Source organism: Lactuca virosa, chromosome 4, assembly GCF_052849685.1.
Source record: "Lactuca virosa cultivar CGN04683 chromosome 4, Lactuca_virosa_CGN04683_v6, whole genome shotgun sequence".
Lineage (NCBI taxonomy): Eukaryota > Viridiplantae > Streptophyta > Magnoliopsida > Asterales > Asteraceae > Lactuca > Lactuca virosa.
The window spans coordinates 47,046,978-47,059,838 of NC_136429.1; the positions used below are offsets into that span (position 1 = coordinate 47,046,978).

The 12,861-nt window shown below is 32.7% G+C and overlaps 1 protein-coding gene across 1 annotated transcript; it reads left to right on the forward strand.

The window, feature by feature from the left end:
- Positions 1–2,642: 2,642 nt before the first annotated feature.
- On the forward strand, positions 2,643–12,032 carry LOC145103979 (coniferyl alcohol acyltransferase-like). Its single transcript, XM_079041261.1, has 3 exons — positions 2,643–3,129; positions 10,691–11,248; positions 11,455–12,032. The coding sequence occupies exons 1-3, from the start codon at positions 2,710–2,712 to the stop codon at positions 11,860–11,862; spliced, it is 1,386 nt and encodes a 461-aa protein (XP_078897387.1). The 5' UTR covers positions 2,643–2,709; the 3' UTR covers positions 11,863–12,032.
- The last annotated feature ends 829 nt before the right edge of the window (positions 12,033–12,861 follow it).

Genomic DNA, 12,861 nt, shown 5'->3' on the forward strand with positions numbered 1-12,861 from the left:
TCTTCTAGAAATTCAGTTACGGGTTATTTTGTTTATGTTGGTAGCTCTTTATTTTCTTGGAAAAGTAAGAAACAGACAACTGTTTCAAGATCATCTACTGAGTCTGAGTACAAAGCCTTAGGTTCTGTATCTTGTGAAATGATATGCATTTTGAAACTTTTATTTGATTTGGGTATTAAAGATTTAACTCCTGTTAAAGTTTTATGTGATAATGAGTCAGCTATAAAGCTTGCTTTGAATCCAGATTTCTATGAGAAAACAAAGCACATTGAGGTTGACCTGTATTTTGTTAGAGAAAAAATTGCTAATGGAGTTATGAAAGTTGAGAAAATAAATTCTTCAAAAGAAAGAGCTGATATTTTAACTAAGTTTTTAAATTCTGTGCAACATAACTTTTTAGTAAATGATATTGATTTGGTTAATCCTTTTAGTAGTGGTTAATATTTGTTTTTTGAATGTTAAGTTTGAGGAGGGGTGTTAAAAAATATGTTTTAGTATACAAACTTAACATTCTTTGTTCTTACAGGGTTGAAAAGGTAAGTTTATTTATTGTTGGTTTTGTTATTTATTGTGATGTGGGTAGTTTTTGTATTATCGTTGATTCTTGTGGGTTGCGATATACTTTATTCTTATTTATGTTCGGGTTGACACGCGGGTTAAGGAGATGCGTTTACCCGGGTACTTAAAGGTGTAGTTGGTTCTTTGCAGCTTGAATCAATTCATTTTTCATCTCTACACTCTATCAAATGACTATTCTCTCATTATCTCTTCCTATATAGAATTAGGGTTTCGTGTTTCATTTTTGTTCTTGATTCTTCTTGTAGATTAGGTTAAGTTATAAACAGAGAGTAGATTAGGTTTATTATAGTGATGTTTTATATGTAAGTACGTCGAAAATCATCTGTCTGTTTTTCTTCAAATGATATAATAGATGATGATATTCTGAAAGTCTGTTTTTGTGTTTTTTAAGACATAGCGTAATCATCAGACCAAATTAATCAACGATCATGATTAAAAAGAGGTCATACGATTACCTTGGACAAAATTTATCCAATGTTGTTAATATGTTTTTACATTCCTAACATTTTCTTTGTTTGCAAATATATATATATATATATATATATATATATATATATATATATATATATATATATATATATATATATATATATATATATATATATATTAATTTTGGTCTCTATATTTTACTCATATTTATTTATTGTTTAAGTTTTGAATTTTCTATAGAACACATCCCGATTGTTTTCAAAAGTTGCAACCAAGGTTCCTTAGGCTATTACCGCCAATACTCTAATGTTAATTGCTTGTAAAACGAAAAAAAATGTCATTATTTTTTCTTTAATGAAATTAGACATTTATTTTATTTTCAGTGACTGTAAAATTTTAAAATAAACCTATAATTCTCGGCCGAGCTTGTGGTTCTAAGCGGTTTTGGTATATTCCTTTTGTGGTTCACGCCGTCTATTACCATGGTCACCTCCTTTTGATTTCATCTTGTCAGACATGCGAAGAAACAATGAGGTGGTGATGGCGAGAATACTATGCAACTCGTTATACCCGCATCCAAATCAACGCACCAAACTGTAGCAGCCTAAGTAGTACTCTCAAGTCTTTTAGTGGACCTAGATTATATTTGGATTTACCCTAGAGATGCCACCCTCGCTCTCCTTCACCAAATGATTTTCGCATCGATTGTGATTCCTCATCATATGTCGTTATTGTCGGAATCGGGGAAGGATGCGTTGTCGGGGAAATTGCTTCTCTTTCACTTAAAAAATCATTTTACGTTCAATATAAATAGATGGCCGCCGTTCGACAAATTTGATATGGCCTTTACAACCGATAATGATCTTCAATACACTACACTTCGAATTTGACGTTAAAACTGATTTGGTAAGGTGGTGGTTGGTGGTGATTGGTCATTGTGGTGGTGCTGATGATTGTGATTGGTTATTTGTGTTGATGATGGTGGTAGGGTTGATGTAGTGGTGTTGGTTTTCTACTGACATCAGTGGTGATGGTAGTTGTGATTAGTCGTTGGTCGATGGTTTTTCGGCAGGAGGTGGGTAATTTTTGTAGTGTGTATGGTTGGTTTTTTGGAGTCATATAGGTGATGGTTGTGGTGTGGGGGTTGGTTTTCCGATGACAGTGTGATGGTGGGACAATGTGCTGGTGGTGATTTGTGGTTCTTTTATTTAAAAATTAAGATGAAAATAAGAAAAAAGAAAAATAATATATATATATATATATATATATATATATATATATATATATATATATATATATATATATATATATATATATATATATACACACACATATACAGATGGACTTTTTTCTTTAACTTGCATTTAAGCATATCACACGGAGTTAGTCTTAGGGATCATTGGTGCTAGTTTTAGAAACTATAAGAATGAAATGTGTCAAAAGTTCAATATTTTTGAGTACGAGTGCAGAAGCATGTAAACCGTAAGGACTAAAACTGTAACATATTTTGAAGATAATTAAGACATATATAAGGGTGATTTGACAATACTGGTTATCGTAACTTATTTTGAAGATAATTAAGACAACACTGGTTATCGCACATGGCATTAGTGTTTATATATATTCCATATTGGAGTCTTTTTAAAGTATCTCCCAATCTCTCTCTCACACACAAACATTTTTACTGCTCCTCTCCCTGACATGAGTAGTAGGGGCATGGTTTTCCGAGTAGAGGCGATTGATAATGTAGTGGTGGGTGTAGAAGAACCATGGAATAATCATTGGTTACCGTTTACAAACCTAGACTTGATTGTCCCACCATTTGAAATTGGTTCTTTCTTGTGCTTCAATAAACCCTCTAATGGAAGTTTCTCCACGATAGTAAATACCCTTAAAGCGTCCTTATCTCGAGCTCTCGCCGTCTACTACCCCCTCGCCGGCGATATCATATGGAATCAAGCTGTCGAAGAAAAACAAATTCACTGCAACTATCAAGGTGTTAACTTTGTCACAGCTGTTGCAGACGGGCAACTCAAGGAACTAAATTTTTACAATCCCAATAATGAAGGCATTGAGGCTAAACTTATGCCCAAGAAACCACACGGAGTGTTTGCTGTTCAGGTAATGTTTTACAATTGAATCAAAATAAAATATATAGATGGTTAATAGGAAGGTTCATGCATATAAGTTAGCGACTCATGAACGAGTTTAATTAATTACATAATATGGTACTACAACTTCATGGCAGGGACACACCTATAGAGTGTCACAAGGGGTCCCATACAACTACTCGATTTTTCATGTTAGTGTAAATAGGACCCGAGTTTTACGAAATTATTTGTTATATACGTTAATATAATATATGTTACGCAAACATTAAAGTAAAACTTTAGGTGATCAGATTGCTAATAGGCCGCAGTGGCGGAACACTGTAGGGGCCAGGGGAGGCCATGGCCCCCCAACTTTTTACTGTAGTTATTATTAAAATAAACAAATGTTAGCAGAGTTTACAGTTGAAGAAGTTCAAAATCGTTTTTTTATAAATCAAGAAAATTATTTTTGAAGAAATAAGATAGACGTCTTTCAAACAATGAGGAACTGATAATTGCATAAAGAATTTAAAATATTTGAATCCAAACAGCCCGCAAAACTAATCGACCAAATCAAAATCTAAACTAAATAAAGTAACATTACAGCGGGTTTTTCTCAAAACCGGGCATCGCTGGAGCAGCGTTTCTGAGCCGAAAGGCTCTTTCCTCGGGACTCTATCTGCATATTAAAATTTGGGGAAAATACAAATCTAGCCAAAATCCTTAATTATTTATTAAAAAATAGCCAAAAAAAACCACTTAACCAAAAATAGCCCACAAAAGAGTAGTCAACTGTAGGTTGACTACTGTTTCGCCAAATCGTCTACTGTTTCGTGTTTTGTATAAAAAAAATCATTTTTAGGATACAAAACCGTAGGTTTTTTAAAACCTACGGTTTCCTCTCGAAACCTACAGTTTCCCTTTTTTTTGTAATTAAAACCCCCAAAACAGTAGATTTTAAAAAAAAAAAAAACCGTATTTTTTCACCCAAAACCGTAGCTACGGTTGGGAAACCGTAGGTTTCGAGAGGAAACCGTAGATTTTAAAAAACCTACGGTTTTGTATCATAAAAATGAATTTTTTTTATACAAAACACGAAACAGTAGACGATTTGGCAAAACAGTAGACGAATATCGAAACCTACGGTTTCGTGGGCTATATTTGGACATTTACTAATTTTTGGCTATAAATTGCTAATGACTTCCTTAATTTGGCTAGATTAGTAATTGCCCCTTAAAATTTTAAAGTCTATAGATCCAAAATTACACTCAAATCATTTCTACAAAACTCATAAAAAAGTTAAGAAGACATGTTTACAAATCATTTCTACACCACGCCTATACCATTGGTCCGTCGGAAAATCCTGGTTCCAAGTCGCCTCTTTGATCTTCTGACTGAGTCCATGTCTCCTGGTCGCCTTCTCGAGATCCTGAGTTTCACTATTTCAAAGGTGCAACTTATTATCTCTTTTTTGGCTCTCTTCTTGGCTATGGTGATTTGGTAAAGTGGTAATATAAAACTGAGATGTTAAAGACGTTGCTTTTTCATCTATATCTAGGTTAATGTGTAGTATTTACTTCTGATTTTTCTTTTTCTCTTTCCAATGCTAAAATGCTCAACAACTCTTGGCTCTATAAAAAATATTATCTTTGTTTTATTTTTATTTTTATCTTTTACTTCAACACTAATTAGTTTTAACTTATTACTTCATAAAATTCGTTAACTTATTAGGATTATTTATGGTAGTTATTTATTTTGATTGATATGCATCTACTAATTACGAATTGTTTATATATTTATAAATATATTTGAAATTAAAATAAGATTATTTATGATAGTTATTTATTTTGATTGATATGCATCTACTAATTACGAATTGTTTATATATTTATAAATAGATTTGAAATTAAAATGCAATAAATTTGTCTTTGATGTTTATAATAATATTCATAGTAATTATTTTAAATGTTAATTTTGTTAGTTTTTAGGCTATTATACTGAGTTAATAAACAAATCCAATGTTAACGTTATTTCCGATTCTTATGATTTATGAGTCAATCTTCTTATATAAATGATGATGTGATGAATTATTTTTAACCGATGAAGACTAAGTAAAATATTTAGAACCGTTGTAAAATATTATTTAATTTTCTTACCTAATAATATGATATTTTTGATCAATTTTATAACATTATTAATTATATAATGACATTTATATAGTGACATCAAGCATTGTTTTACAAATTGATAATAGACAACATTAAATTTGTTAAATTATCTTAATAATAAAAGAAAACGGCCGCTGCTTATTGTAGTCGTGTTCCGCCCCTGTTTGGAATGATTGTTGACCGCCGTATAACTTTTAGATACATTAAATTGATTGGTTGAAATCATCTACACGATTTGAGATAGCATGCATGAGACAACAATGAATGTAATGTGGTCCTTGAGTGTGCTTGAAGAAGAGTAGAGGCTAAGAAAAAGGGAAGAAGGTGATAATTAACCATCGATGGCGATTGCGGATTTATAAGGGGCTCGATTAAAACAAGTTAGTTATGAAAAAAAAAGACAATGCGTTTAAAAATTCATAGTTCAACCGAGGGTTTAGTCGAGTTGTGCCGTTTTCGAGATAAAAAATTTAATAAGATAATAAATGAATCATTGTCTTGTTTCATGTCCAATAAGATTTAGAAAAACTGAGAAAAAATAAAAATTTAGAATTACACCTGTTTATATACGCACGTTATCATATTTTGAATTTTTGTTTTTACATAAAAGGTCAAAATTATACTTCGTTAAAAAACTTTACTTTATATTACTATCATTACAATATTAACATAAAAGATATAAAATATACACATAGATACTTATTATAGAGATACGAACCTTATTAACCCTATAATTAAAACTCCTCTCACATAATAACAATCATCTAAAAAAAACTCCTCTCACATAATAACAATCATTTTAGTTTATAAATTATCATAAATAATGTTTTTGTATGTTTAAGAACACTAAAAAAACTAAAAAACACGAGAACATATTGTTAAAAAATATGTTTTAGTATACAAACTTAACATTCTTTGTTCTTGCAGGGTTGAAAATGTAAGTTTATTTATTGTTGGTTTTGTTATTTATTGTGATGCGGGTAGTTTGGGTATTGTGGTTGATTCTTGTGGGTTGCGATGTACTTTCTTCTTATTTGTGTTCGGGTTGACATGCGGGTAGAGGAGATTCGTTTATCTAGGTACTTAAAGGTGTGGCTGGTTTGTTGCAGCTTGAATCGATTCATTTTTCCTCTCTACACTCTATCAGACAACTATTCTTTCATTCTCTCTTCCTGTATAGAATTAGGGTTTCGTGTTTCATTGTAGTTCTTGATTCTTCTTGTAGATTAGGTTGAGTGATAAACATAGAGTATATTAGGTTTAATGTAGTGAGGTTTTATATGTAAGTACGTTGAAAACCATCTATATGTTTGTCTTCAAATGATATAATGGATGATGATGTTGTAAAAGTCTGTTTGTGTGTTTTTTAAGATGGTATCGGAGCAGTGAGGCTCCAATCTTGCTTTCCGACGATCATCGACGTTTTCGTTCGAGGTACTTTCTTCTATGTTCGTATTCCTGATTCAAATCATTTGTTGATCTTTTTTGTTGATTTGTTTCCTTTAGATCTTCACAATAGGTTATCCTAGAGATCTCTGTTGGATTCTCTAGTTGGTTAAACCTACTTGTGAACGTCTAGGGTTTGGTTGTTTTTCTGATCTAGGTTTTCCTCTAGATTATCATCTAGATCGTGAAAAAAACTCTATTGTTTTTTATCCTTTAAGATCTTGGTACTGCGAGTTCCTATGTATTTTTGCAGATCTGTCATCAAGTGGAGATCCTTGTTTGACTGGTTGTCTACGAGTGGAGATCCTTGATTAAAGAACTTCGTCTTTTAAGTTCGACCAATCTTGTTCTCTGAAATAACTTTCTTGAGAACGGATTTCATCACCGTTAACTCTTGTAGGGAACAGAGTAATAAGAGTCGATATGTTTTCTTCTATACTCGATTGCTTTGTGAGCTCTTTCTTGTTCCCCTTTACCTCTGTTTTAGTTGTAGATTCTGGGAGATCCTGGTTGTCTTGCGTACACCAGTTACTTTATTGTTGATTGTTTTTTTGTGACTCTGTAATTCTTGTCTTGGGCCCCAACATACCGTGGTGACCATCTGGACTTATAGGAGTCACAATTGTATGTGTTTTATGTTGATTTTCTTACTTGTTGTTAGTTTCTTTGTTTGTGCATCATGACTGGACCTACACCTAGTTCTGAATCTGGTAGTGGTTCTAAGACTGAGTCTATGAACTACGATGATCCTTTGTTCATACATCCTTCAGATAATATTATTACTACGATAGTGAACTTTAAACTAACTGGGACCAAAAAAATTTGTGTTTCGCGTAGTTCTATGACTAGAAGTCTTAAGGCTAGGAACAAATTAGGGTTTGTTGAAGGTAAAGTTACTAAGGATTCCAATGATGAACTTCAATCTTTGAAGTGGGAGCGTGCCAATGCAGTTGTTTGCTCTTGGATTCTTGGTTCTTTGTTTGAGTCTATCTACTTTGGTCATGCATATTCTTACAATAAAGCAGATGGGTCTGTTATTTTTAATGTTCACCAAATCTGCTAAAGAAATTTGGGATGAAATTTTTGAAACTTACAATAAAGCAGATGGGTCTGTTATTTTTAATGTTCATCAAAGTATTAATTCTCTTAGTCAAAATGTATCTTGAATATTTTAATAGACTTGATACTCTCTGAAAGAAATTTGACAGTCTTACCGATCTTGTTGAGTGCACTTGTGAGGCTGCTGCTAAATATAACGATCACTCTAAACTAATGAAGTTAATGCAGTTTCTGAGTGGTCTTGATCACTCTTTTAATCAAGTGAAGAGTCACATACTTTTGATGTATCCTCTTCCTAATGTTAAATCTACTTTTGTATTGTTTTTAGAAAGGAATCTCATCAAAAGAATGGGGCTCTCTCCTTTCTTCTAATGTCACCAAAACTCAATCATCTTCATTTAATAGTAGAGTTAGTGATAAAAGGAGTCAAAATACTAACTCAAACAAGGGAAGAAATAAGAATTTACAGTGTAGAAACTGTAGTCTTAAGGGACACCTTATTGAAAGGTGTTATAAACTAATTGGTTATCCAAAAGATTTTAAGTTCAGGAATGAGACTAATAATGATAAAATGAGGAGTCAAAATAAGTCCTTTTCTAGTAACTCCTCATCTGTTCCTTCCGCTAGTTCTTTTCTTCTAGTGTTACTTCAGATGTCACTAGGAGTGGTAATGCTCACTATCTTATAAGTGAACAATACAACAAGTTGTTGAGTCTCATTAATGAAAAGTCTTCTGTCTCTGAGGATACTTCTGTGAATGCGAATATGATAGGTATCCTTCTTTTTAGGTCTTATAATTCTACCATTAGCCACCAAAAATAGGTTGTTGACTCAGGTGCAAATCAACATATGACATCAGCTGAGTCACTTCTTCATGATACTGTTGATGTTTCCAAATTAAATCTTCTTGTAAATCATCCAGTGTAGGATAATCGAAATGGACATCAGCTGAGTCACTTCCGAGCTGATATTCTACCCTATGTCTAGGTTACAAGAAATCCAGTGTAGGATAATCGAAATGGACACTCACGAATCTAGGCAGAAAACGTGAACCAAATTGCTAGTGAATTCAGAGAGAGAGAGAGAGAGAGAGAGAGAGAGAGAGAGAGAGAGAGAGAGAGAGAGAGAGAGAGAGAAGGTTGTATCTACGGCTTAATAGAGGAGTCGTATATATACTTGATACTAGTTTATAACCCGTGGGAACCACGGGTTATAAAAATAATTAAACTTTCACAATAAAAATTTGTAATCATTAATCAATTATTTTAAATAAATTATTAATAAAAAGATATATCAAAATTTTAAACTTATTATAACTTCAAATTTAACATATAATTAGAAAATGTAAATTTGAATTTTAAAATGAGTTGACATATATATCTATATGACACATGACATAATATTAATGTGGAGTTGTATTAGAGTGACACTTGGCAAAAGGAAATTAAAACTATTCATTTATTAGAATAGGGATATTAGAGTTTTCCTCTTCTAAATTAGTTCAGAGAATCATGGATTTAATGACAAAATTAATGGTTTCCAAAATTGACAAGATTTTTCAATCTTACCATAATCATCTACGGGGGCACCGCCTTCGACCCCACCTGCTGATTGGTCGGTGGGGCCCACCGCCAGGGGCTCTGCCCCTTGGACCCCGCTAGGGGAACTGCCCCTAGGACCTGCAAGGGGGCGCGACCCACTTGAAACTCGTTGTTCTGTCGTACGGTATATAATTCGAATTTATACTTACATGCACTCCGCATTCATAAACATATAATATAAAGTACAAATACTACGCATCTTAGCTTATATATTAAATCCAGTTATACAAAATGTCTGATGACATAAAAATCACCAACACATTCTAACATATAACTTCGCATTGATAGTATGTTATGATCCCACATCGGCTGAAAATACTATAAGTTGGTGGCTTATAAGTTTAGGTGTCCCCTCCTCCTACAAGCTGGCTTTTGGGAGTGAGTTCTACACTTGGGCTTATGGCATGATACGGACCTAGTAAGGGATGTGTCTGTATCATACTACGACATCGATAAAACCTATACAATCAAATATATAATTCCGTTAACCAATACATTTACTAATAACTTGTAAATACTATCTATAACAACTTTTGTATTTATTTATGTTTTTATAAAACTTCATTTTACCAACGAAAAAACTGACACTAAACATGCTCGATATACCATCGGAAATAGTCACAACAGAAATCTGCTGTAAAATCTGTCACTAAATGATTCGGTCAGTATTCCATCAAACTTGAACCTAAAGTCTACATAAAAAGTGTATGTACGTATACTGAGAATAAATCAGTTGGTAATTCTCAAAGATTCTGTTGCTAATAAAAAATTACCCAAGCCCTTTTATCCTACTGGACTTTTTTTTTCTGTCAAAGTTTTTTCAATAAACGGATTATCCGACAGGAATTTGATTCTACATTTTTTATAATAGTGTTACTTTTGTTTATTAATTACTAGTTTATAATCATGGGAACCACGATTAATTAAACTTTTATAATAAAAATTTATAATTATTAATCCATTATTTTAAATAAATCATTTTAAATAAATTATTAATTAAGAGATATATCAAATTTGTAAAGTTATTATAACTTCAAATTTAACATATAATTAGAAAATGTAAATTTGAATTTTGAAATGAGATTTCTAATATATCTGCATGACATATGACATAATATTAATGAGAAGTTGTATTAGAGTAACATTTGGCAAAAAGAGATTAAAACTATTCATTTATTAGAATAAGGATTATCTTTTCAACTAAAAAAATACATTAAACATTTCAATCTTCAGTTATCTGATTGGCTTATAAAATATTGTTTTAATTAATATGTGCAAACTAGATTTTAACAGCATTGCCTAAATCAATTACGTACAGGTTACGGAGTTAAAATGTGGAGGCATAGTGATAGGGTGCCTTTTTGATCATAGGATAGCGGATGGGTACTCGGCTGACATGTTTATCTCATCATGGGCAGACATAACTCGTACAGGAACTCCGTCTATGTTTCCCACCTTTGAAAGATCCTACCTCAATCCGAGGTGTCCACCTATTTATTCCACATCAATTGACAATATGTTTGCTCCCTTTTTGCCACTATCCAAGACTGTAAATGATCAAAATGACGATAATGGAGACCATTCACTCGTTAATCGCACATTTTATGTTGAGGGTGAGCAAATTAAAAGGCTACAACTGTTGGCAAGTGAGAATGGGTGCATGAGGTCAAAGGTAGAGGCATTTACCTCCTTCTTGTGGAAGAAAATTGCACTGAGCATGGAAGACTCCGGGAAGCACAACAGAGTGTGCAACGTGGCTGTTGCAGTCAATGGAAGGAGAAGATTGAGTGAGGGAGATGGAGAAGAGAAAGAAAAACTGATGGCTTCATACTTTGGCAATGTTATATCAATGCCTTATGGGTCGAAAAGAGCACAGGTAATAAATTTATACAAGTGTTGCCACTAAATATAACATTTTGTTCTTCATTTCTCAAACGTAAAAACCTATATATACTTGTAACTTGCAAATCATGTTGTTCTTTTTGTATCTTCTCAACTACAATGATTATTTTACAACTAAGTTATGAATATTATTATATATTGTAATACTATAATTCTAACTCGGTATTTTTGACAAGTTAGGAGTTAAGGGGGATGTCATTGGCTAATGTTGCTACGGAGGTCCATGAGTTCTTGCAGACTGCAACTAATAAAGAGCATTTCCTGGAACTCATAGATTGGGTGGAAGAAAAACGGCCACAACCACTGACATCAAAGGCATTTGCCGGTGAAGAAATGTCGGTGATGGTGTCAGCAGGACAAAGGTTTCACACCATGGACGCAATAGATTTCGGGTGGGGTAAGGTGGCTTTTGGATCATGTTATGTACCATCTGAAAGCACGGACTTTTTGGTGATGATAATGCCTGGACCAGTCAACGATGAGGATTGGATTGTCTACATGCATTTGCCACTGAAACACATAAACTACATCGAGGTAGATGCTAGTGACGTGTTGAAGCCATTGAACGTTGATTATCTCAAGCTTTAACTCAAGTTACATAATTCACTGGGATTGTGTTAATTGGATTGATGTTTTAGTTTGGAAAAATAATTTTATTGATACCTCCTAAATTGACGTTGCAAACGTTAACTATGTTGTGTTTGCTTGTGTGGTTTGGATTTGTTCTCAATAATTTGAAAGTGTGTATTTGAATCTTATCCTTATTTTCAAAGTAGTGTTTTGTATAATATAACACTACAAAAAAATCAACCCTAGTACAACCACAACATTAATGTCGTCGTTGAAGGTACATAAGTCAGCGCTTAGATATCCAATGAGGGCAAGTGGTCGCTAAAAGTTTCGCACTATCATTTTAGAATGTGGTCTATAGATCGGCCTCTCCAGACATCTCGTTGCAGGATCCGACTCGCATTAAACATTAAAGCTTTAAAAAAATTAAAATTAAAAGTACAACATTAAACATTTCGTTGTTGAAGACTTAAAGCAAATTTTCTTTTAATTTCTAAATGCCTACGAGGAAATCACAATAGGCTTTAGCAAATTAAATAGAAATTAAATATACACCAAAAATATTCGTTACCAACTTATTAAATATACACCAAAAATATACGTTACTAACTTATTATTATACTTATTTTTGTTAACCGGCGGATATTAATAAAACCACGGCCTAAAGGAAAAAAGATTGGACACAAAAGAAAAACAAAACAAACTTACAAAATGTCAAAACGGGAACAAACCTAACATTCTTATCTACAATTTCCAAAATTACTCATATATTTCAACCAACTAAAAACCATAGAAATCATATTATCCGCCAACTTTGAAGAGTTCACTTGGGTTCTGTTAAACCAAACGTCGTTCCTTGCTTTCCACATACACCATAGACACTCATAGCAAATAGCAAGAAATATTTTTCTTTTTTTTGGACAGTTCCTCCATGAGGCAGCAAAATTAACAATAACTGAAATCGAAGAAACATTTGAATAGAAATGTCACACCAATTGAAATTCTAGCATAGGGAAT

Bases quoted from the DNA above. Each gene is read 5' to 3' on its own strand.
- LOC145103979 (XM_079041261.1), top strand. From the start codon at position 2,710: ATGAGTAGTAGGGGCATGGTTTTCCGAGTAGAGGCGATTGATAATGTA. The intron at 3,130-10,690 runs GTAATGTTTTAC...AATTACGTACAG, and splicing joins ACGGAGTGTTTGCTGTTCAG to GTTACGGAGTTAAAATGTGG. The intron at 11,249-11,454 runs GTAATAAATTTA...TTGACAAGTTAG, and splicing joins ATGGGTCGAAAAGAGCACAG to GAGTTAAGGGGGATGTCATT.